This window comes from Tiliqua scincoides, chromosome 2 (genome assembly GCF_035046505.1).
Source record: "Tiliqua scincoides isolate rTilSci1 chromosome 2, rTilSci1.hap2, whole genome shotgun sequence".
In the NCBI taxonomy this organism is placed as follows: Eukaryota; Metazoa; Chordata; class Lepidosauria; order Squamata; family Scincidae; genus Tiliqua; species Tiliqua scincoides.
In genome coordinates this window covers 263,854,773-263,880,817 of record NC_089822.1, presented here as the reverse complement: position 1 = coordinate 263,880,817, position 26,045 = coordinate 263,854,773, and the positions used below count along the sequence as shown (strand labels likewise).

The window sequence follows — 26,045 nt, the reverse complement described above, 5'->3', positions numbered from 1 at the left end:
GAAGGTCAAATGGATGGCAAAAGTTCACTTCTCTTACCTGCTGGGGAAAAGTCACATGAAAGGCATGTCTACACGGCTCAGTCCAACTTGAAACCGGTTTCAAACCAGTTTTCCTCTATAAGAGACCAGCTCTGGAAGAGATTCTGGTCTGTAGCACCCAGAAGTTGTTCTTTTTAATCAATCAATCAAACACACACACATATATAGGCATCTCTACCATGGCACAATTCAACATGAAACCGGTTTCAAACTGATTTTCTGCTATGAGAGACCAGCTGCAGAAGAGATTCTATGCAGTAGCATCCAGAAGTTGTTTTTTTTCATTAATTAACTAATCAATTAAACACACACAAACGCATGTAGGCATGTCTACATGGCACAATCCAACTTGAAACCGGTTTCAAACCAGTTTTCCCCTATAAGAGACCAGCTGCAGAAGAGATTCTGGTCTGTAGCATCCAGAAGTTGTTCATTTCAATTGAAAAGAACAACTTCTGGATGCTACAGACCAGAATCTCTTTTGCAGCTGGTCTCTTATAGGGGAAAACTGGTTTGAAACTGGTTAATCAATCAATCAATCAATTATTAAAATCAATCAATCAATTAAAAAACTTGTGGATGGGTGTGGGTGTTAATTAATTAATTAAAACACTAATGCCCGTCAAAAAGTTATTATTTTTAATGAATTAAAGAATAACTTTTGGATGGATGTGTGTGTGTTTTAATTAAAAAGAACAATTTCTGGATGGGTGTTGTGTTTTAATTCATTTAATTTTAATTAATTAATTTTAATTAATTAAATAAATAAATTTAATTAATTAATTAAGACCCCCGCGCACCCATCAGTTCTGTGGCCCCTCCGCCTTCTGAATGTGCTCCCTGCTGCAAGGAGGCTTGCATTGGGCTCAGTGGCAGTGCCCGGTCCATCTTCCCCTGCAAGGACCTCTGGGAAATGTAGTCCGGCGCGTGTGCAGCGCATGACTGGGGAGAGAACTGCCCCTCCTCGCGGCACTACAACTCCCAGAGTTCCGTGGGAGGGGAAGCCAGTGGGTGTCTAACCGGTTTAAGTTTGCAATGTAGACATTCCTGCTAAGGACCAGGGACCAGGCTGGGCACTGGAGCTGCCGCCGCCCTGGGGGATCCTGCAGCCTTCACTGCTTACCCAACAGCAGCAGCTGGAGTCTGCCCTGCAAAGCTGAGCCTGAAGGTGAACTGGAGGGGGGTGCACTTTGCACATGCTCAGAGGCATTGTCCTCTTGCATTATGGCCAACGCCCTTGGAAGCTTTCCTTTTCCCAGAGTGGGGGAGGGGGCTGTGCTTGATCCCTGAAGAAGGGGGGAGGTGCGCTCTGCACATGCTCAGAAGCACTCTCGCCTCCACAGTGGCATCGCCTCCTGCAAGGCCTCATCTCTTTCTGATCACCATATGGGTGGGGAGGGGAGCTGTGCTCTGCACATGCTCAGAAGCATCTGTTGTTCTCAGCCCCCAGTAGAGTGGGGGTGGGAATTATTCTGTATCACAGGGTGACCTTTGTACATGTTTAGGAGCATTTTTCCCCTGTTGCTCCAGCTTTTGTCTCCTTTTGTGTGAGAAATCCCCCCCCCCCGTGAGTGGTAATTGGGGTGCACTGTACTGGCTAACTGGGGAGGAAGGTGAACTCTGCATGTGCTCAGAGGTATTCTTTTCTTGCCATATCATTATTATTATTATTATTATTATTAACAGTATTTATATACTGCTTTTCAACTAAGTTCACAAAGTGGTTTACAGAGAAAAATCAAATAACTAAATGGCTCCCTGTCCCAAAAGGGCTCACAATCTAAAAAGATGCAAATGAATACCAGCAGACAGCCACTAGAACAGACAGTGCTGGGGTGAGATGGGCCAGTTACTCTCCCCCTGGAATATCATGGAATTAAGGTCTCCAGTCCCCCCATATCTCAACCCTGGCTCCGATTTCAACCCTGGCTTGTGCAAATCAGCCCACGTGGGAATACCTAGAGCACAAAATCCTAATTTAAAGCCCTTAATTACAGCCTTGCAAACTTAAATTCATGACCCTCCCACCATCTTGCTTTGCCCTGTTAAGAAAATGAATTGCTAGTTCTTTTTTCTTTTGATTTTAGTCTTTTTTTCTTTTGACTTTTTCTCTTCCAAGCATCTTTTTCTGCATTCTACAGAACCACAATATCTTCTTGGAAATCGTTGGATCCCTACCATGGACAGTGGAGGTGAAAAGGCTGTGGAGGAGTTTGTGCAGGTAGGGGATCTGTGTCTAGAGCTGTACTCAAAGAGCGGTTTTTCTCCCCTTCTGTATTAAGTTGGGATAGCAGTGGGGGGGGGGGGGTAGCAATAGCTCAGTAACAAAGCATACAGCCCCAAATTCAGTTGCTTGCATCGCAATCCAAAAAAAAGTGTCTTGATTAGCAGGATCAGTTAAGTCTCCTGCAATCTAGTCCAACAGCATACTATTAGATGCTGTTCTATTAGAACTATTAGAGTTCTCCCAGTGAGCATCATGATTCTCCATGATCTAATAATCCAATGCTGTAACCACTACACCACATGCCCCTCACTAGAGGACTGATCACCTGAGTTTCTTCCAGGCAATGTCATGATATTAATATGAGTGAGGACATCACAGTAGCTTAGGGAAGGAGCATAGCTCAGTGATCAAATGGAATAGACCAGTGGTTCTCAAAGTTTTTAGAGTCCTTGAAGGCTGCTGTCTGATTTTTAAATGCCAAGGGGTGTGGTTGTACTGGTGATTGGGTATCAGTGATCTCCCCCCCACAAGTACAGATTATTTAACCCTTGATGCATATAGCCTACTCTCTCTGTCAGGACCCACAATTTGAGAACCACTGGATAAAGGACCATGCCCTAAATAAGATATGTACTACATTTTTTAAAAATTTAAATTGTTCACCGAAGTAAGGAAGGAAGTCCAATGTGATGAAAAAGCAAGGAGAATTGATTTGAAAAAGAAGTCTGTGCACTCAACTTCAGCTGAGCAGCTTCTCAGGAATTTTCAGGCCTCTTTATGGAGCTGTGGTGGTGGGCAGGAAGGGTTTGGTTACAGCTGGATCTCACATCGATATAGTGGAGCTTCTCCTTTTCAGCTGTCATGAGCATGATGCATGTCTTGGGTGGGGATAGAGCTGTATGCGCTTGCTTTTCTTTGCTCTGGTGGCAGTGTCTGAACTTGCCCATGGAAACACTTCTCTGCATGCAGACAGCTGTTTGCGTGGCTGTGTCTCAGGTTTATTGGATTAAATATGAATAATTGCGACAGATTCTCTGGTGGCTGGAGGAGATGGATGTGTGTTCACACATGAGAGAGCACCAGATTTTGGCTTCTTTTAGGTGCTTTTGTGTGAGAAATAACATATGCTGTAACATGACCTCACTGGGTGTCCTTTTACCCCTTCTTTATTAGGTGAAGTCAAAGAAGCCCCTGATAAGCTTTAAAAAGGAGAAAGGTAAACCTGAGGATCTAAGGAACAACAAGATGAAGCTGGTGGAAGGTGGCAGAAAAGAGAGTTGCACAACCGGCAATGAGTTAACGGTAGGGGTTTTGCTTCCCTCCTCTTGTTCTAAGTGAGTTTGTGAGAAGCAGGATTTGAATCCAGGCCTCTCACTCTCACAGCCAGGTTTCCTGCTTCAGCGGGATAAGTTGGTAGACTTGACTATTACTGCTTCTTACTTTTGGAAGTACTAGTTTCACATCTAGAGAGTCTTTCTGGAGGGCTGGGGTTTAAAAGGGGTAAGTCCACTTTTAGTGGCAGTCGGAAGTGGTTCAGGTGTTTCTGCCAGCTGGGTCTCCTGTTCAGGTAGACCAGGCCTCAGCAGTGTGGATTCAAGGAAGGCGCTAGGGATTTTGAGCCTAGGATCATTGCAGGTCTTGCAGAACTACGATGCCCAAGATTCTTTGGGAGCCACCACAGCAGATCTATTTCACAACAAGCTTTTCTGGTGGTAGAGAGTAAATATATTGTTGGGATCTAGTTAACTATTCAGAGCCCAGGCTTGTAGTAATTGAAACAATAGCTTCATGCAGCTTATTCTGTACATGTTTCTCTGTCCTGATTGCAGCTTGTGGCCTAGAATTTGTCAGATCAGATAAAAAATCCATCTAGGCCAGCATCCTGTTTCTCACAGTGGTCAACCTGCAGCACAGTCCTCTGCCTGTTTCCTTGGAAATAAGCCCCACTGAGTTCAGTGATCCTTAGTCCTGAATAAGGGCATGTAGCTTTGCAGACTTAGATGACTTTGAGAAGCAACAAACATGGCATGAAAGCAATAGCCCTTCTCTGTGCTTATCTCCACCAACTGATGTTTAGTGGCTTGCAGGACTAGCAGGCATCTTAAGCAGTGGATTGGTGGGTGTCTACCTCTTCTATCCCTTGTCTCTTCTGCTCCTCCTCTGACTGGAAAAGCCAGAGAGGTATGAAGTGGAAGAGAAAGTGTGGGGGAGTAGATGGCAGTGGGCTAGAGCAAGGGTGTCCAAAGTTTTTGGCAGGAGGGCCACATCATCTCTCTGACACTGTGTTGGGGGCCGGGGAAAAAAGGATTAATTTACATTTAAAATTTGAATAAATTTACATAAGTATGCATAAATGAATATATTAAAGATGAACTTATATGAATGAATGAAGGTCTTGCAATAGCTCAAGGGCTATAAGAGGCCTTGCACAAAGCAAGACCGGCCTTTCCTTTGCTGCTGCTACTGCATCACAGACGTGAAACAAGAAGCAGTGGAAGGATCCCTCATCCCACAGCTCGTGTGAGAGATCAAACAGTCACACTCACGCTGAGAGCAGTTGCGTCGGGCCAGTGTGGGCTCCAACAAATCTCCAGAGGGCCAGAGTCTCATTGGAGACTGTGGGCTCCCTGAGGACCGCATTGAGAGGCTTCGAGGACCACAAGTGGCCCCAGGGCCGGGGTTTGGGCACCCCTGGGCTAGAACATCTGAACATTTTGCAAATGGCCTCGGGCATCAGGAGGTCTTTGGCCAGCCCTGTGGCTTCTAGTCTTTGGTCAGCCACGTCCTTGTAGTTTCACTGAACAAGGGGATTCTATTTAGCCAGCATGGCTAATCACCATTGATAGTTCTCTCCTTCCACAAGAATTTATCTGTTCCCATTTAAAGCTATCTAAGGGCCCAATCCTATCCAGTTTTCCAGTGCTGGTGCAGCTGTATGCCAATGGGGCATACACTGCATCTTGTGGTTGGACAGCAGTCACAGAGGCCTTCTTAAGGTATGGGAACATTTGCTCCCTTACCTTGGGCCTGCATTGCGGCTGCACCGGTGCTGGAAAATTGGATAGGATTGGGCCCTCAGTGGCCATCCTGGCATCTTGTAGCACAGGGTTCCACATGTTAATTATGCACTGAGTGTATAACTTGCTGTCTTCTGTTGTTGGACAACCTTGAATGAGAGAGGGAGAAAACTTCTGTCTATGTTCTCCATACCTTAATTATTTTATAAACCAGCATCATAAACAGTGTGTGCACACGCCCCCCCATCATGTTTATCTTAAAACAATTTCTGCCCAGACCACAACATTTGATCCTTGTTGCATATATACAAAGTTGGGCAGAAATGGCTTAAAGTAAAACATAAGAACAGCCCCACTGGATCAGGCCATAGGCCCATCTAGTCCAGCTTCCTGTATCTCACAGCGGCCCACCAAATGCCCCAGGGAGCACACCAGATAACAAGAGACCTGCAAGGCATCCTGGGAATTGTAGTTAAGAACATAAGAACAGCCCCACTGGATCAGGCCATAGGCCCATCTAGTCCAGCTTCCTGTATCTCACAGCGGCCCACCAAATGCCCCAGGGAGCACACCAGATAACAAGAGACCTGCATCCTGGTGCCCTCCCTTGCATCTGACGTAGCCCATTTCTAAAATCAGGAGGTTGCACATACACATCATGGCTTGTAAAACAACAGAACAGCAGTAGACTTTCCTCACTGGAAAGGTGCTCCAACCCCTTGATAGTTTGGGAAAGGGATCAATAGGAAAAATGATCAGCCGCTTACAAAAACAACATCTCAAAAGACTGAGGTCGCAGAGTATGTCTGCTACAAATGAAGCAGTGATCTTGGGGTACAACAGTTGTGCCTTTTTATATGTGCATGGTAAATTTTGATAGGTATAGCTGTTTGTGCAATGCCTTTAAAAACAGCTGCATTTGGTCTTGACTAAGCTTGCTGATGGTTTGTTCCAGGCCTCCAACCATTTCTCTGGGTTTATCGGTCAGTTGGCATCTGCTTCCTGCAGTCCATCTGTGTCGCTGCAGGATACCGAGGTAGGACTCTGATGTGTGGCTGGCACCAACACTTGAGATTTGGGTCACTTAGTGCCAAGCCAAGGACACATTTTGTGAAGTTATTGGATGGCTATTTCAGAAAGTCTGGGAAGGGCGCTTTCCCCCCCCCCCATTGGGATTGTTCTCCATCTGGATTCCTTTCTTCTTCTGTCGTTCCCCCTGCCCCAAACGGAAGGAGGGAAATGCCCATTTCAAGCAAAATAGGAGCTTGATGCACATATGTGGCTCATGTATGAAGCTCCTTTATCCTGAGTCAGACTCTTTGTCCCTCCAGCACTGTGAGCACTGACTGGCAACGGTGCTCGCAGTGGAGATCTGAAGTGCTCCTGCCGTTTTCTTTGCCCCTCCCTCCTGAATATCTTGACAGAATGGCAAGGACACTTCTTGTCGTCTTTCAAGAGCAGCTAAGCAAAAGTCGACGGTTTGGGGATTCGTGGGCAGGCAGTGGTGACTCTTTCCAATTGCGATCCTGACTCCTGTGCTGTCCAGAGCCAGGACCAGAAAATGTCCCTCATGCAGCCCAGTGGCCTAAAAAGTCACTTCCAGTTTTCAGAGAAAAACCGTGACCTCCCCAGCCCCCAGTAGGCCTTCTGAAGACCTTCTAAGGCCAGATAAAAGGGCCTGAGGATAAAAACAAAAAAGTACTGAAAGTGTTGCTTTTTTGGCAGGCACCCTTTTTGTCATATAGTGAACCAGGGCCCCGCACAGCCACATCCTCTGTGGCGCTTAGTGCTGAGCCATGTTTTTGTTCTAATTGGCTCTCTCCATGCCCTGCCAATATCTGACAAGCACCAACGGAAAAGGGATCCTTTACGGGGCTCACGAGGCTTGCCTTTTCCCACACAAGTCATTCGTTGACACCTTCATGTCCCAAAAACTCCCGTGCTCCAATTTGTGCGGCCATCCTGGATTTGAATACTGTACTGTTCCCCCCCCCATCTTTCTTCCGCCTCCTTCATTCCAAGGAGGTGCAGGAGTCTCTGGGTGACCGACCAGAAGCGAGAGATGATGAGATTAAGACCAGGGAAGACAGCAGCTGCGAGGAATTAATAATGGAAGATGTTCAAGAATTGGAACACAAGACCGACAAAGAGGTATACAGGTGTGGGGAGGGCGTGTCTTGGGTTGCCACTGAATTATTCCCTCAAACCAGAATGCTGTTCCAAACCACCATTCTAAGTGGTGGCTGCATTTAGCAGGAGGGGAGCAGCGGCCCCTCCTCACCCCAGTGTAATCTCCTTCCATTGGTGGGTGCTGGTGCCTCCTTTGATGCCTTCTGGTGCGAGTCTGTTTGGGGCAGAGAACCATCTGACTCACTTTTTTGCGTTAACTGCTTTGAGAATCCTTTTGTTGAAAGCTGCGTACAAATATTCTGAATGCAGGTGATCCAAAATGCTTGCAGCCAGAAGTGTTTCAGATTTCAATTTTTTTTCAGACTTTTGGAATATGTGCTTCTATATAATGACTCTTGGCTCAGGGGTCGTCGTCCCCTACCCCACACTGTGTCACTCGCACTCTTCCTGCTCCTCACTCTGCTCCTGTGTGCCCGGCTGCTGCCTTCCTGCCAGGCTAGCCAGGTGCTGGACCTCCATTCTGCTTTGTTCTAGTCCTGAAGGCAGCAGTGAGTGGCAGGGGAAGGAAGCTGCAGGATCCCTGTGACTGCCTTTCTGCAGATCTGAATGAAGATCTGTTGGCATCTCAAAAGGATTTTTCCAACTGCACTCAAAAAAACTTTCCGATTTTGGAGCAATTGGGATTTCCAGATTAGGGATACTCAACCTAATAATAATTTCTGTTAAAGCAAAATAATATTTGCCAGCTGTGGCCCCATCAGAACTGGCTCTGGGTTGGGGGGACTCCTCGGCCAACTGCCCTTCGTGGACCCTGAGTGCCACTCACCATATGAAGGCTCTGGGCACAGAGATGGGAGGTCAGCCATGGACTCTTGGCAGCTACCTAGAAATGTCAGCCCTGGGCCTACCAAGGGAAGTCAAATCTGGCCACTGCTCACCTCTAGACCAAACTGCTGTGATTCACGATGTAGCTACCTGGAGATGAGTTGAAGCCAGGCAGTTTGCTCCTGGCGAATGCCAGCTGCAGTAGTTTCCAGTTTGTTGCCGGGCCCAAGGGAACATGCTGGTTTGGACCATGAAGGCCATTTGCAGCATAGGGCCTGTCTGTGGCCTTGAGCTGCAGTTCAGGTCCTTCTATCTGGTCAGCTACCTGCTCAGATCATCTGGTGTCTCCCAGCTGTCCTGCTTCATCTGTGGCATTTCTTTCCTGGGGAGATCTGCCAGGCCCTAGTCTGATGAATTGTAAGTGGGCACTAAAAGCATCCATCCCTTTTAAAATTAATTCCTTTTAACTAAAAAATTGATTTATTTTTTTAAAAAAAGTTTTTGCCTACTTTCTAATTGACTTAGGGTGTAATCCTAACCACATTTCCAGCACTGGCATAGTGGTGCCAATGGGACGTGTGCTGCATCCTGCAGTTGGGGGGAGGGTCATGGTGGCGTCCTCAAGGTAAGGCAATGTTTGTTCCCTTAACTCAGAGCTGCATTGCCCTTTCCTTGGTGCTGGAATGTTGGTTAGGATTGCACCCTTAGCCTGCCATTTTAATGTATGCTGCACTCCATTTTATCTCTGCTCTCAATTTATTGTTGATTATGTATGTCTTTTCTGGAGGTCTTCACCCCCTTGTGAAGTATTTTTCTGCTAAAATGTGGCATATTAAAGGAATGAATGAGGAGATGGCATCTTGCTCAGGGCATCTTGCCCCGTGCTGGATCCAAGACAAGCCCAGTTCAAGCCTGCCCTTGCAGGAGAAGGAGGAGGGTTGATCAGGCCCTTCCATTGTTTCTGTTCCCAGATGGGGAAGGAAATCTCCTCCACTCTGGGGGTAGGAGTCAGCTATTTTACATATGCTTTCATGGGGACGGCATTCGTGATATACATGGTTCCTTTTGTCCTCACAACTGTGAAGTAGGTGAGGCTGAGAGTGACTGGCCCAAGGTCAGCCAGGATGCTTCATGGGTGAATGGGATTTGAACATGTCTTTACCAAGTCTGACAACCCCTGAGCCACTACAGCCATCTTGGCTCTCAGGATGATTTATCCCCTGGGGGCATTCCTTGGTCCTCTCCATCATGCACTCTGTCTCTTAGACTGGAGATTTCCACTCCTGAGTTGGCTGGCTTCTTCCAGGAGCTTCTTCTTTGTTGGGGGGGGGCCAGGAGCCCCCCAGTTCTAAGCCTTGTTGCTCCCACTTTGGCTTGAATTGTTGCTAAACCTTTTATTGGCCAAGGCCTCTTGTGCCCTGGTATCTCCCTGGCCTTGATGAAGTGCAGCTGGTTTTAGGGGCCTCCCGCTGGCTGGTGCAGATGGCTGGTCAGGGTGTTGCACAGTTATCTCGGGCAGAGCTCTGTTCCTGCTGAACAAAGAGCTTCTTTCTTCTCCCCCTCAAAGAGGGAGTTGCTGATTTATAGCCTGTATATGTGAACCGGCTTACCGGTAATTCTTTATCTCCCTTCACTGCAGCCCTTCATTAAACGCGGCACTTTAGCTGGCCATGCGCAGTTTTGCAACCTTTCACATTCTTGTGCTTTTGCTCACAGCATTTGAGGGGGTAGGAAAAGGAACAGGGAGTAACAGGTTTCCCTCTTCTAGAAATATTTGCAGCTCATGTTTCTCACGGCAATAATGGCTGAAGTCTCTGCAAGACCCAACGACACTGCCCTGTTAAAATCAGCCTCCACTGGTTTGATAGTTATGACACATCAATGAAGCCACACCTGGAAGGCATCCACTAGACCAGGGGTCTCCAAACATTTTAGCCAGAGGGCCGCATCAAATATCTGGCACGGTGTTGAGGGCTGGGGGGAAAAATTTAAATATAAAATTTGTATAAATAAATTAGAGATGGAACTTGGATGAGTGAATAAATGAATAAATGGACTCATTCATTCAAACTCTCTGGCCCTTAGAACATCCTCCAGATGCAACCAGAGCACAGTTCCAGTCATGTTCAGCCAAGTGGGCCAGAGGCTTTCAGGGGACAAGAGGCTGGCCGTGGGCTGGATTGAGGCTGGCCACGGGCTGCATCTGGCCCCCCAGGCCAGGGTTTGGAGACCCATGCACTAGACATACCAGACTGGGCCTTCTTGGCTCTCTGCCTCCCCCCCCCCCCATGGCAGAAAGACCAGGTAACCCCCTTCACCTGCTCACCTTGTATATTTTTAGATGCCAAGCAGTAAACCCAGTTCTTCTGATGAAGTTTTAAACCTGCCGGGTCCAGTGTATTCAGGTGCTGGCTTGAATTGCATTGTTCTGATTGTGTAGTGTTAAGTGTTTTCCTATGCACTTCTCGCCTTTGTGGCTTGTGTAAAACCAAATCATGTTTGTTTTGTTGTTAGCTTCTTTGGTTTCAGTTAGAAGAGAAGCAGAATAAAAGGTTGTTAAAAATTAAATTAAATACGGTCGGCTCTCGTTACCTGCTGGGGTTAGGTTCCTAAAAACCCCAGTGGATAGCAAATCCATGGATAGGGAACTATTGACCCAGTGGGATTAGGGGAAGGGGTAGCTTACCTGCAAGCAAAAGACTCGCAGGAAGCCTCGGAGACCTTCCAAAGGCAGCAGAGATCATGGATAACTGAGAACACACCACAAATAGAGCAGGGTAGCTTTCAGTGCTGCTCCCTGCAGATAAGCGAGTCCAATGGTAGCAAGGAGTGACTGTAAATGTATTTAGTATTTATTTAATAAATTGGACAAATGTAAATTTGTGGGCTGTGATTCTGTCACTCCCCATGCAGAGAGCTGGGAAAGGTTCCTACCTCCAAATGAATCCAGTCCAGATACTTGTCAGTCCAGATAATGGTCTGGGCTCTACTTACTTGTATTTTTATATGATCATAAATAATTATTTGATTATTTTATGTTTGTTGAGAGCCACCCCAGTGATGGTTATTCGTGCTGGCTGTTTTTTTTGTTAGGATTCAGAAGTGATTGACCTCGAAAAAGAGAGAGGAGAGGAGGCGGAAGGAGACAGCAATGAGGAGATAGTGGTGAGTTTTCATGGTGCTCTCCCATCTGTCTTTTGTGGTGAGCTTCAGGCAGCTCCCATAAGCAAGCCAAGTCGCATATTAACTTGTGACACCAAGAAACAAAATTAAACAGGATGGACAGACTCATTGTTTAATCTGATCTTCTGACTTTGGTTGGGTAGATTTCTGGTGGACCCAAAATAGGTGGGTGACACCCATGTTATGAATTTGCATTGTACCAAATCATATCATTGATTCATCTGGTTCCTGCAACAAGTAATGAAGTTGTGGCCCTACAGATTATTATTTCTTTGGCAGTATCGTAAATGTATTTGTTGAGGACTGTAGAGAAGAAATTTGAACTGTGCTCCCAACTGAAATCTGTTGTCTTTGCATTTATCTGATTATTCTGTGCCAATGTCAAGTGGCAATGAGTTCCACAGTTTTGGGTGGGCATTGTTTGCAGATGGCTTTCCCTTTGCTTTTTTTAACATGCTGCTTGGTGCTTTTGTTGAACCTCGGGTTTTGTTAGCAAGTGAGCAGTTTTTACCTATATAGCTCATGATGTATGTGTTTTTTTTTTTCTCTCCCCCCTCCTCATCCCTTATAGGAAGCTGGAAGTATTGGAAGCAGGTAAGGATTGGGCTGTTTCTGTGCCCCAATTGAGATCTTTTGTCCAGAAAAACATCTCTATATTTGCATCCCTCTGATTCACCTCCTACTCTAGGTTGATGGTGTTCCTCTTCCTCTTAGTTAACTTTGAGTTGTAGGAACCCACGTCTGTAGATAGTAAATATTCATTTCCTTCTTATGCAGCAAACTGAGAGAATTTGCCCTCACTGGGCACTCAATTCTAAAACAGAGAGAATTTATTTGGTAATATCTGGCTAAATTAGCTTCAGAACCAGAAAGAATGCTTTCCAGCTGTCCCAGAAGAAAGTTCACCTTGTTTCTCTTTTTGGTTTGACTCAAAGATTTGACCCCCTCTGGAATCTTCTGCCCCAACAGTTGTTCCATGTTACTTTGTGGTCAGGCTAGCCTTGCCTCACTGTGATTAGCAAACAGGTTGGAAGCCAGGCTAGGTGGGCTTTCCATAGAATTAAAAGGTGATGTGCTTTCTTCATCATAGATAACAGGCAAAACAAAAATCATACCAACATTTTTGCTTGTTCAATGTTGTCTTCCATACTCCAATGGAAGTCAGCAGTCAGGGTGAGTGGGGAAAAAACAATATGAGATGTACCAGTGGTGTAACTAAGGGATCTGACTCCTGGGTGCATAAAAATTAACATGCCAGATGCCCAGAACACCCTTTGGGGGTCACCAGGAGGTGATCTGAGACATGGGGAGGCCGCATGCTGCCTCCCTGCACCTCAGAAGGCCTGCTGGAGGGCCATCCCCCCGCCTTGGGATCTTCCATCCGGGGTGCGGGTTGGCATCCCCTTGAGGCATGACACCGGGGGCAATGTACCCCCCTGCCTCCCCTTTAGCTATGCTCATGCTGTGCATCACAAGGATACAAAGTTCTGGCTTGAAGGATTTCAGTTTCCCTGACAAGCACTGAGGGAGCAGTGAATGGGTCCCAGTTGTTGGTCTGACAGTACTGCTGATCTAGGAGCAGTTGTGAAGTGTGCATGGATCTGATTGGTACCTCCATGGAGAGCGATTATTAAAAGCCTCAATTGCAAAGGACCTCCGAAGGAAGAGCAGGATAGAAATACGATGGATAAGGTATAATCCTGGAACTTTGATTGCGGGGACCAGGGTAGACGAGGGATTGTCTCCCTCTGCTTTTGTCTTGCCCCTGAGGTCATCTAACGAGAGGCATGTCAGCATCCCACCATTCTCATGTAGTTTGTGTGATCCTTGAAAGGCCTTTTCTGGTGATCCCCAGTTTATGGAACTCCTGGAATCAGGCGTGAACATAACATAAGAACGTTAGAACAGCCCCACTGGATCAGGCCATAGGCCCATTTAGTCCAGCTTCCTGTATCTCAGCGGCCCACCCAAATGCCCCAGGGATTGCTTGGTCTCGCCACCCGCACACTGGTGGATTGTATATCAGGTGGTCTTGCCGCCATTTTGTATCTTGAGTATTGATAATACCAAGTTTGACTTTTATGCTTTTAATTTGTGGATTGCTAGTCATTTGGAGTGCCCTGTAGCTGGGACAGAAAAGTGGGATGTGCTTTTTAAAAAAAAATAGCCAAAAATTTTTTAACACATCGTGTCTCATCAGGTCTGCAATGCAAGTAGCAGTGTGTTCTCCAGTACAAGGACCCCCATATAAACCTTTTAAAAGCAGCGATTGCAGATAAAAGGATCGTAAACTTGGAAAATAGTACCAAACATGAGAGGGGGTGCTGTCTCCCCAGAGGCACGCACCGTAGTGCCTGATCTGGAAGCGCTACTTCCCAATACTGTACACCACAGCTGCTTTGTTACAAGTAGAGACATAGGCAAAAGCCCCTTGAACCCCTTCTTTCCCTTTTGCTGCCTATCGCAATAGGGTCCCTGTGAGAATTCTCCCACCTTTCTGCCTGTTGTACTCTTGTGTCCCACGAGGCAGGACGCCTGGCAAATGAGTGTGTGAGGAAAGACCCATTCACTGCTCATGCTCGAAAGGTGGGGGCTTTCTTTGCTGTTGTCCCGGTTCTTATGGGAGTTTGTGGGTGTTGTCAGCCCTTGCTCACCTTAATGTGTGGTCCCTGATTAAGAATTAGGCCTGAGCTGGGACACCCCCGCTTCAGAACCACAAGCTCCCTAAAAAAAACCTTTTGCAGACCACTACTTTGTCAGCACTCTGTTGTTGGCAACCTTCAGTCTCAAAAGACTATGGTATCGCGCTCTGAAAGGTGGTTCTGGAACAACGTCTAGTGTGGCTGAAAAGGCCAATTCGGGAGTGACAATCCCTTCCACACCGGGAGCAACTGCAGTCTATCCCTGGTCTGTCTCCCTGCTTAAGGCCTTTCTTCTTTGCCTCTTAGCCTCAGACTGTTGGCAAAGTGTCTCTTCCAACTGGGAATGGCCATGCTGCACAGCCTGCCTCCAAGCGGGCTGCTCAGAGGCCAGGGTTTCCCACTTGTTGAGGTCCATCCCTAAGGCCTTCAGATCCCTCTTGCAGATGTCCTTGTATCGCAGCTGTGGTCTACCTGTAAGGCGCTTTCCTTGCACGAGTTCTCCATAGAGATCCTTTGGGATCCGGCCATCATCCATTCTCACAACATGACCGAGCCAACGCAGGCATCTCTGTTTCAGCAGTGCATGCATGCTACCAGATTCACAGTGTAGGGTTAACTGAGCTGGCCTATTCTTGTGGCATATTGGGATATCGGAAATACTTTCCCCGCTCCGGTGTTGCTCTCTGACCCCTGAGGTCATCTTCTGGGACCCTTCTGCACGTCCTTTATAAGTGTACTTGGCAGGGCCTTTTCCAGAGTGGCACCCAACTCTGTGGAATTCCTGCTTCGTGAGATCAAGCCCCATCCAACCTAGTGCTCTGTTGCCTGCTGCAAGCCATTTTTCCTACTGCCTCTAGCAAGTCTCTAGTTTGTCTGGAAGTTAAGGGGCCAAACCTCCTCCACTGTTGCTGCCCACCAGTCAATGTCCAAAGGCATATTACCTCTGGAGATGCTCAGCAGAGCTCTCCTCCCATGCAAGCGTCTAATTGTTTTTGAAGACTGTCCAAGCCTGTGACGCTACCACATCTTGTGGTAGCAAATGCCAAAAGTAACAATGAAAGCCTATGTGTGTCTACTCAGAAGTAAGTCTCGGTGCGTTCAGCAGGGCTTTCTCCCGGGAAAGTGTGTACTGGATTGCAACATTGCATGAAGGAGTTTTCATGGTTCTGCAAGCACAGCCGTCTTTCTAATGGAATCCTTCTCTTTCAGGGAGGATGAGGACCCTCCAGCGCTGAGATTTGAGGAAGTAAGGCAAAGATACAGCGATCTATGTCAGAACAGCACAGCTTTCCAGGAGATGATGCTCAGGCTCAAAGGTAGTTGAAGGAGAATCGATCAGCAGTGGGGGAAACAGCTTTGAGGTCATAAGGATATACGAACAGCCTTGGCTAATGAGACCAAAAAGCCTAGCTAGTCCAGCACTTGTCTCCGTTGGTTGACCAGATGCCCTTGCAGGGCCATGGCCTCCCAGCCTCGAATATTCCAGGCTCTCTCTCCAAATTTTCAGCTTTTTTTAAAGTGAAAGTACACCTCTGGCTAATCTCCATGTGCATAGAGAAGTGAAACACTGCAGACATTCGTCTCTGCCGTTGCTTTATTTATTGCTTAGTAGATTTATATTCTGACAGGCTGTTGCTCTTCCAATGAACGGACTGGCATTTTGATTTTTAATAAGACATAAGAATTAACACTGGTTTTTAAATGGAATAAGGCATGCCCCCATATCCACAGGGGTTCCATTCGCGGAATCCCCTGTAGTTACCTGAAACCGCAGATGCCTGCCCCTCCCCGCCCTCCAGAGCCCTGGGGAGCTCTGTTCCCCTTGCCTCTGGAGGGTCATCTGTCACTTCCTGTTTCTCCTTGAAACTGGAAGTTGCTTTTTTTTTCTTAACTGCTAGGCTTGGACAACCTCCAGAGGGAGGTGTCAAGGGGGGCCCCAAGGACCTGATCCATGGATAAGTGAATCTGTGGATACAGGCCCCCCCCCCCCAGTAGTGTCAGACATATTAATCTACACTCGTGCCTTGGCATTCATGGGGTTCCGTTCCCAAACCGTTGTGGATGTCGAAACCCATGGATAAACAAATCTACAGGTCAGGGCATGCCAGACCTCCTAACGTGACTACAGCTGGGCTCCTGCTGCATCTGGAGGGTGTTCTGGGGCCTCTGGAAGGTCTTAGAAAAGCACTTAGAAAAGTGCAGCCTTCCCGGGCCTCAGAACACCCTCCAGGCACAACCAGATCACAGCTGCAGTCATGTTTGGAGGGTACAAGTTGGGCCTTGGGTTAGGGAACCCATGGGGATTAAAATATATGGATGAAAAATCTGCAGGATGACGAGGTCCAACCTGTATTTCTATTTAGTATTTTGCTGTTTTTCAGAATCCTCCCTTTCCCTGTTGCTTCCTTACTCCGCCGTAGACTGCTCAGGACCATTATAAACTCAGTACATTCATCATACAAATGCCCTAAAGGGATGCAAATTCACATTTATTCCGCTTTTGGAAGTCTCAGTTGCTGATGCTGTTTACTTCTCTTTCACTGTCCATCCCATTTTAAAAGTTATCTTCACGCTCATCAGGACTAGGACCTTTACACTTAAAAAAAAAAAAAAAGAATTGTGCAGTGGGCCTTTGGGGTAAGACTGAGGCTGGGAACAGGCCAACATGGGTGACAGCAGTGCTGCTGATATTCAATCTCCCTTTCTGATCTTCATCGCCCTTCTTGCTACCATTCAGGTCCGAAAAGACTTAGTGGGTCCAAATAGACCCAGTTGGGTAGTGAGGGCTTACCACTGGGCAAGGGAATAAATGTTCCCTTACCTAGAGGAAACCTCCGAGACTGCCCCCCCCATGCAAGTTGCAGCATGTGCTGCATCGACCAGGGGGGATTTAGGTAGCATTGGACTGTTGGTAGATAGCACCATTTCTACCCTTAGCTAACTGGAGTCTGTGTTCTGTTGTTTGTCCCTCATTTGGAATGATCTCTCTCTTTGTCTCTCGTTTCTGCAGCTGGCTGGTTAGGCCAGAACAAGGAAGGGGAACCTTCTCTGGGCAGCTCTGACCGGCTGCAGCTGAACCGGATGATGTGGGGGGGAGATGAAGTCAGCTTCCCCCAGCGTGAGGGTCCAGCCGGAGCCTTGGAAAGCCTCCCGCTGGACAGCCGAGGGCCAATCTCCATCCCTTTTGGAGGGGGCTTCTTTGATTTCAGTGAGTTTGCTGTCCAGCAAAGCTTTCTCCAGAAGAAAAGCCAGGAGATCTCCAAGAGCTTTGGGGCAAGCCTGGCTCAGCGTGCCCAGCTTGGCGGGCCTGAGAAGCCCCCACAGGTCGAGAAGCCCTATAAGTGCAATGAGTGTGGCAAGAGCTTTGGGAAGAGGTCCACCCTGAATACCCATGGGAGAACCCACACAGGGGAAAAGCCTTTCAAGTGCTCCCACTGCGACAAACGGTTCAGCCAGAGCTCCCACCTTCAGCTGCACGAGAGGACGCACACTGGAGAGAAGCCCTACAAGTGTCTGCTGTGTGAGAAAAGCTACAACCAGCGGTCCAGCCTTATCATCCATGAGCGGAGCCACACAGGAGAGAAGCCGTACACCTGCATGGAGTGCGGGAAGAGCTTTAGCCAGAAAGCCACTCTGGTCCTGCACGAGAAGAGCCACCGGGGGGAGAAGCCCTACAAATGCTTGGAGTGCGGGAAGGGTTTCAGTCTGAGCGCAGACCTCATCCGGCACCAAAGCATCCACACGGGAGAGAAGCCTTACACGTGTTCCGAGTGTGGGAAAAGCTTCAGCCAGAACTCGCACCTCATGGCCCACATCAGGACTCACACAGGTGAGAAACCCCACAAATGCCTGGAGTGCGGGAAGGGCTTCAATTGGAGCTCGGAGCTAATAGCACATGAGAGAACCCACACAGGGGAGAAGCCCTACCAGTGCCTGTACTGCGAGAAGAGCTTCAGCGTCCGCTCCAGTCTGAGCAAGCACGAAAGGACCCACACGGGGGAGAAGCCGTATATCTGCCTGCAGTGCGGGAAGGGCTTCATCCAGCGGTCCAGCCTGGTGGCGCACGAGAGGTCCCACACGGGCGAGCGGCCATACATGTGTTTGGATTGTGGGAAGTGCTTCCGGGAGAGCTCCCAGCTCATTGCGCACGAGCGGACGCACACCAGCGAGAAACCCTACGTGTGTTCGGACTGTGGGAGCTGCTTCAAGGCCAAGGCGGCCCTGATCAGGCACCAGCGCAGCCACCTGGGTATCAACTCTTTTATATGTGCCGACTGCGGGAAGATCTTCTCATCGAGTGCAGAGAACCCAGAAAAATGCCCTGAGTGTGTGAATCTCCGCCTGATGGCAGACCTCTCTCAGGCATCAGAAGAGGCCTACCCAGAAGTGGCAGAAGAAGAAAGCGAAGGAACTAAAATGTGAAAAGCTCTTTTCAGGCCCTCTTTCAAAGCGAGACGTGGCTGACGGTGAACTTGTTCGTCAAGTGAGAGATTGCAGTGGGCGTAACTGCCCTCCTCAGAACTAGGTGCTGATGAGCCTGTGAAGATAGCAGGATGGTCGGCCTGCTGCTCCTGCCCTTGTCATAGCCAAGTTGTCTACGCCCCTCTTCCCTGCCACCCTCCATCTCCTACCCCTACACATCTCTCCCACCCCCTCTTCCATGTTGTTTTTGGCAAGAGAGGTGAGGAAGAATCTGCAAGGTGCCTGCTCAGCAACAGGCCACCATGTTGTCCTTCTTCCTGGTAGCCAGGAGGCAACTTGTGGCTGGCGGTTGGCAGCCCTGCGTGGTTAAATGCTTCTCCTCCGCTTGTCAAAAACGTCAGGCCAGAAGTGAAAATGAAGTGGGTGGAGGAGAGAGAGGAAGGGAGGCAAACGGGGCCTATCACAGTTGTGACCCGTAACAATTTGGTCTCCTCCATCTCCTGCTGGAAAAGATATTTCTGGCAAACAATAGGTGGGAGAAGAAGGGGATCTTTGGCTGGCAGTTGGGGAGCCAGTGTCCCTCAAGGCCTGGTGGCGCAGATACCTGCTAGTTGCCAACCCCTATGCAGACTGTTATGCGGCCTTGACTAAGGCTTCTTGAATGCTTTTCACCCAGTCTTTCCAAGGAATTAGTCACGAGGTGCAGTACAACCGGAAAATGCTGTAGCAGCTGACCAGCAGTCCGAGTTGACCAAGGACCCGTTTAGAGTGCACCCAGTGCATGGTGAGGGTTTGAATCCACGCTGAAGACTTTGCCCCAGACAAAGAGCTCTTATTTCAAAGTAATAGTCGGCCCTGAGGGATGGGTTGAACTGCTACAGCATATCGTAATGAACTGGTAAACGGAGCCAAAACTGGCATAGAGGAATTGAATTGGTTTCCCACAATGCCATTTCTCTCTTGTAAAAGGCTCAACTGGCACTGTGTGTCATTATTTATTATGGTATATATACATACGAAAAGATGATCTTCCTCTTCTCCTGTGTCACAATGAGGGTGGGCTGGCTGGGAGGGATCTGGGTTGGTCAGGCTGCTGGTCTGTGCAGTTCTTCCTGTTCCCTGCTTGCCCCAGCTCCGCTTTTGAATGGAGCACACAAAGAAGACTCCCTGATGTATGGAGGCAGCTGGATGAGGTGGCCAAGTGCTGAAGAAGTAGCCTGAGAGGCAGCCACTGCAGGAAAAGACGTTTGAATGCTAACCCACAGTGTTGGGTTTCTTTTGAAGGCCTTGCAAATGGAAAGGTAGCTTAGCAGGGAAACTGATTCTAGCCCAGGCAAATGGGAAACTGGTTCTATCCCTGCAAGCAACTTTGCTGTGCTACTTTTCTGCTTGCAGTGAGGTGTCTTCTGTTTTGTTTTGTTTTTTTGAATTCAGGCAAGGATCTTTAAAATGTGCGTTCTCCCACTTGCAGTTTAAAGTGGTACAATTCGGTCTCTTAACTCACTTTGGTCTGCTGTGTGTAGACCAGCTTTGCAGCTCGCCTGCAAATCATACAGAACAAGGTGGTGGAATTGGGGGGGGGGGTGTAGTGTTGGTGTGTCATTTTCTGTGTATAGAATGAGTAACTTCACGAAAGTTTTTTGCATGTGGTAAACTAGCACATCAGGGAAAGGTTTGTGCAAAACTCCTCTTTCTGATGTGCTTCTTTACTACATGCAGGGAAGACTTAAGGTGAGACTTGCAGTTCTTCCACCCTGTTCTGTACCATGCGTCAATCACTTCTGTCCTAGTACTTCTGGGCTGAGCGCCCGACTTCCATCAATTACAGATTTTAAGCTAGATGAACTTTAAGCACCCTGAACTTCCAGCCAAGGAATTTTGGGAGTTCTGTGAGGGGACAAGAGGTTTCCTTCAAAGAACTCTCATCACCTTCATGCAACTGCAGTTCCCAGAGTTCTTTGGAAGAGGAAGCCTGACAAATAAATCTGGGGAAATCTGTTCTATAGGTGTGGCATCAGAGGGCAAGGAGAGAATTGGCTTTGAACCGTCATGAAGCAGCATATTAAGACTCTCTGCGGTCTTGTGAATATGGTGCAGAATAAGATCATATGAGACTCCAGGACTGTGCCTCTCAGCCTGAAGGTATGGGGAGGAGTTGTAATAGAAGCCAAGCATTCTGAGACCTTGATCAGTCACCCACCCCTCTGGGGCCTGCTCTTCGTTTGAACCGCAACTGAAATCCATCCTCCACATTGCCTCTTTTTCAAGCACTTCACCAGAGGGAGGACTTGGGGAAGCTCCACCTCTTTCCCCCATGCTCTTGTTTGGATTGACTGTGAGCGGGTTCAGAAGTTCTTTTTTGGATGTGGTACGGTCTCCTCTGACCACTGTACAAATTGCACATAGATTGCTCATTTTTAAACACCATCCACGTTGGAATCTGCGTAGTTGACTTGCAGGTTGGAAAGATTGCTAGATCACCTGGCCCACAAGTATTCTAGTGTGGAAGGGGGGACGGAGTCCCAAGGGGTCTTTTTGGGGTGGGTGGCAGTGGGGGCGGTGTATTGGGTTTGTTTTCAACATGGGTACATTTTCAAACAAGTGACCCTTCTACAAGAAATCTGGGATGATAAAACCTGATGGAGAGCTAAAGTTTAACTTAGGCCCGTGAGGGCTGTAACACTGAACCTTCCCAGACAGGAGGCTCAATATTTTTAAGGCTTACATGATTAGCCAAAATACCAGACAAAACGGTTGTACCATCTCTTTTTTTCTGCTTCTCATCTATAGTAGTGCCAGCCTAATCTCCACTAGGGTTGAATTCCATCCATGACACCAGGAATATTTCATGCTATGGCTAGCCAATAATATTTGTTATGTATCCTACATCTCTTGGCAGGAAATGAGAAGACATATTTGGATTTAAAAAACCCCGCCTAGTCGCTATTCTTGAAAATTGTTGAAAGATCTGGCCGGCTGTGTGTGTCACTGTTCCTCTCTTTGCTGATTTGTTTTCTGAATTTTCCAATAGTATTGTCCTTTCCCTCTTTCATCTCTAGCTTTGCTTTGGATATTGAGATGCCTTGTTTTGAAATATCGTTTAGGCTGTTTTTTTTCCCCCTTCCATTTCTTAACAACAATAAAATGATCTCTAAAAAGTAACTTGTTCCTGGATTAGTTGTCATACAGCAAGCCTATTGCACAAAACATGCACTGATGCGCTACCTTAAAGGTTAACAGACTGATTGCAATAGAAGGTCTTGTTTTCTAGAGTTCACTTCTTTGGGGTATGAATTATAATTAACCATTGAGAGCCAAAGAGGCCTGGTCTGTAATTACACACAGTTCAAATATAATCAACACTTGCTTTAACAGACTAAGGGTCCAATCCTATCCAGTTTTCCAGTGCCGGTGCAGCCAAGCCACTGGGACTTGTACTGCATCCTATGGTGGAGGGGTCTCCATGTGCATGGAGGCCTCCTCAAGGCAAGGGAACATTTGTTCTCTGACCTCAGGGTGCATTGTGGCTGCATAGGTGCTGGAAAATTGCATAGAGTTGGTGCTTAGGCAGGGAAAGGGTTGTCCGTTAGTGCTGAAAGTCTGTTAAATCAGAATTCATTTATGACCATGCAAGCATGCATGTGCAAAATATGGCTAGTTTTGGAAGAAGCAGAGCACAGCAGTTATTTCCAAAGCCTGTTAAATTGAGGATTCACTATACTGTAAATAGTAAGTTCAGAGTCTATTCACAGCAGTCAGTGGCTAAGCCATAGTCACAGTCTACTCATACCTTTTATTTTAGGACCAAACAAACTGGCACAAAGTCTTAAGCTAGTGGTTTGAGTTCCAGAATCCATCAGAGTGGCTGTTAAAAGAGGAAGACGGGGGGCAACTAGGCCTGCTGTGTGAGCCCCAAAATCTGCAGTGTGAACAGTCATGATAAGAGTCTAGAAACAGATTGCAACATAATCCTGTGTGTGTGTACTCAGAAGCAAACCTTGCTGAGTTTAATGGAGCTTGCGCCCTTAGGCTGCAATCCTATACACACTTACCTGGGAATAAGTTCCATTGACCACAATGGTATTTACTCCCCATTTATGTATGAGTAGGCATGACTAAGCTTGCACTATTAGAAACAGCCTCTCCGCCTACATTTTATATTTGCAGGAGGTGTGTGAGAGTGGGCCGGCTGACACTTTCCAATCATTCAACATTATCCATTAGCCCCTGCAGACCTTCCAAAAGCAACATACTGTGCACCTTTTAGTTTATGTGATGCACATCTATCACTTTCTCCAAACCACCATGCGCTCACCCTATATAAAGAATGCCACACACAGCGCCTATATAAAGAATGCGTAAAAAGAATAGCAGGTGTACTGTGAATTTTGCACCACAAATGTGAAGAACCATGTGCGGAATTGCTGCATTATGTTTTTAAAAATAAAATCCAATTGATTCATCTCCATTCAATTCCTGAAAGGTGTTTTGTTTGTATGCTGATATCATCATAGTCAATTTTGTTTGATATTTCTCCATTACAAGAAATGCTATGTCAGAATGCCAGGTGCAAGGGAGGGCACCAGAATAAGGTTATCTGGTGTGCTCTCTGGCGTATTTGGTGGGCCGCTGTGAGATACAGGAAGCTGGACTAGATGGACCTATGGCCTGATCCAGTGGGGCTGCTCTTATGTTAAATGGGAGGAGGAGGATTCTGTTGACATGGGGGGGGGGAGATGAGGTCATCAGCCACTAGATCTCCTAGGTGAGGGGGAGAGGGTGGAAGAGGGCTCTCTCCCTTTTTTCCTGCCTGATCTAACTTAGCTTGGGGAGGGGGGATTTAGAGCCAAGACAGAATTTGCTTCCGGGTCTGCCCATGCAGGTGTTACTTATTGCTACAGCTTGCGTTTCAACTTTAGGGAAAAAACTTTCCTGGCAGGGAGGTGAAACAATGGGGAAAAGCTTTGCCTGCTTAATTTCATGTATCAGATTGCTGTTAAGGACACCCCCGCCCCCCAAAAAAGTCACAGTCTTGATGTGGGTACTCATGGATTTAGATGAAATGATGTCCCAGGCAAGATCACCTTCAGAACTTGTGATTTGTTCACTTTAAAAATAGTTTTTTGCTTTTAAATAGTTTTTTGCTTTGTCACCCCTCTCACAACTTTGATGTGCGTGCATGATAACCAATCATGATGTGTGTGCATGATAACCTGTTTTATAACCAATATATTGTTGCTGTTGAGTAGGTGGTTCAGGAGAGAGCTTGTGATTGCCATCACCTGGTGCAGCACCCCAGGTAATTCAACCCCCCCCCCAATTCAAATCTGTGGAAGCACACCAACCAGCTTCCCCCAAGTCTCATCAAGAAGGGCCCCAAGTTACCATGTAGGATTTATTCGAAAGACCAAGGATGACCGGACAGGTTTCAAGGAAAACTGACTATTGTTTTTTTTGTTCTTTGGGCAAAGGACAATCAGTAGGAGGTCCCCTTGAGTCCCATTTTGTTCCCAAGGAATGTATGAACCGAGAAGAAATGACCTTCAGATTGTACAAATTCTCACCACTGTAACCAGCTCACCAAACCTTTGAGATATTGAGAACAAGTGAAACTGACTCAGCCTATCTATCTGTCTAGCCCAGTGGAATTTCCTGACTGGCAACAGCTTTCCAGGGTCTCAGGCGGAGTCTATTCCAGACCTGCTGCCTCAACCTTTACAGCCTAGTGCAGTGATTTTCAACCTTTGTACCGCAGCACATTGGTGTGCTGTGAAAATTGCAAAGGTGAGCTGTGGGGGTTTTGGAGCATGGCGGTTGAAAATAGCTGAAAAACTCTTCCAGATTCTGAGGACAACCGTGTTTAATAAGAAATTGTTCCTCTTCCTCCACTGGATAATTTGTTACTGCAGACTACAAAGAAAAAGAGCTGCGGGACCTGGAAGAAGCTCTGAAAAGCCGAAAGAGACATCACAAGAGGCGAAGACCATAGAGAAGGCCTCAGAGGTCAGTGAGCCATGAAAAGAACATGGTTGAAAATCACAGGCTTTGTGGGACAGGCCACAGAATGACTGGCAGCTGTTGCCTTCATGCGCCGCCTGTGGGCTTCCTGGAGGCATCTGGTCACGGTTGGAAGCAGAACGAGGGATGAGACAGAACTTTGAGCTGATCTGGGGTGCTTGTTATGGTCAAGGTTTGCTCTGACAAAGAATATTCAATACAGAATCATGCATTCTCCCCCCAAGCAAGGAGTTTGGAGTTCTTTTTATTTACTTTACTGATGGTCATTTTGTACTAATTGCAAAATATCTCCCCCCCCCTAAAATGGATGGCCTTCTCCTGGGCGGTGGGGGAGGGGTAGACGGGGGAATTGTGAAAACTGCAAAGGTCCAGAGGCTGGAACATGTGGTGTCAGGGCCCCAAAAAGGGGGGATCGGGCTCCTGCTTGCCACCAGGGTCCCCACCGGTATAGGCTCAGCAATCTATGTAGGGTTTTCCACACCACCCCCTCCTGGATTGGCTCCTTCTTCATCCCCTGGGCCTCAGAGCAAGGGGGCTTTGAGAGAACCCTACTCCCCACTAGGGCCTTCTTCAGTCAGCCACCACTTCAGTCAGCCATTCTCCAGGCCTTGGCTGGGCTCCTCTCCCCTTGCTGGTTCCACCTTCCCTGCTTGGGGAGGGTCTAGGCAGGAGGGGCCCCCTGCCCTGTGGGTCCTAGTCTTCCTCTTGCAGGGAAAGGGAAGGATCCTGCATGTACTTGTGGTGTGGGCCACTGTGGTCTGCTCAACCACACCTTGCCACAGTTTCCCGTCCCCTCCCAGTCCTTGGCCCAGGGCTCACTTGGCAGGCTGCTCCCTTGGGTTGGTAAGTCAGTCCTAGAAAAAATTATTCCTGGGCTGGGGCACCTCCCTTACGTGGAAAGGCTACAGCATTTGGGGCTCTTCAGTCTAGAAAAGAGGTGCCTGGGCAGACATGATTGAGACATACAAAATTACACAGGGGATGGTCGCTCTCTTCTGCACCTTTTCCATTTCCGCTATATCCTTTTGAGATGTGGCCACCAGAACTGGGCACAATACTCCACGTGTGGCCTTACCATTGATTCATACAACGGCATTACAATATTAGCTGTCTTATTCTCAATACCTTTTCTAATAATCTCAAGCATGGAAGTGGCCTTCTTCACCACTGCCACACATTGGGTCGACACTTTCATCGAGCTCTCCACCACCACCCCAAGATCTCTCTCCTGGCCTGTCACAGACAGCTCAGAACCCATTAGCCTATATGTGAAGTTTGGATTCTTTGCCCCAGTGTGCATGACGTTACATTACATTACATTTTACACTTCTCCAAACAGTGGTTGTGTAGTTTTTTGGACTAACAAATGCCAAGCTGTCTGCCCGCAAGCCGAGTCTGCTGTTCACCAAGATGATGCTGCAGCAGGTTAAAATAAAGACAAATCAACCCATCTGATTTAATGCATTGATTAATATTGATATAACACTGAAGAACTCCTGTCTGTGACCCTTGAACTTCTGTCAGGTGCTTCCTTCTTTCTTA

At 47.5% G+C, this 26,045-nt stretch overlaps 1 protein-coding gene across 2 annotated transcripts; it reads left to right on the top strand.

Annotated features, from left to right (window-relative positions):
- Window positions 1-1,103: 1,103 nt before the first annotated feature.
- LOC136640391 (zinc finger protein ZFP2-like) lies at window positions 1,104-21,618 on the top strand. 2 transcript variants are annotated; one of them, XM_066615490.1, is made up of 9 exons: window positions 1,104-1,207; window positions 2,181-2,260; window positions 3,440-3,568; window positions 6,239-6,319; window positions 7,309-7,434; window positions 11,332-11,403; window positions 11,993-12,015; window positions 15,273-15,379; window positions 17,074-21,618. In XM_066615490.1, exons 2-9 carry the CDS (start codon window positions 2,219-2,221, stop codon window positions 18,483-18,485), a joined length of 1,992 nt encoding a protein of 663 aa, XP_066471587.1. In that variant the 5' UTR covers window positions 1,104-1,207; window positions 2,181-2,218; the 3' UTR covers window positions 18,486-21,618. The 2 variants fall into 2 exon arrangements, with proteins under 2 accessions (XP_066471587.1, XP_066471586.1); XM_066615489.1 differs by having other exon boundaries at window positions 7,306-7,434.
- The last annotated feature ends 4,427 nt before the right edge of the window (window positions 21,619-26,045 follow it).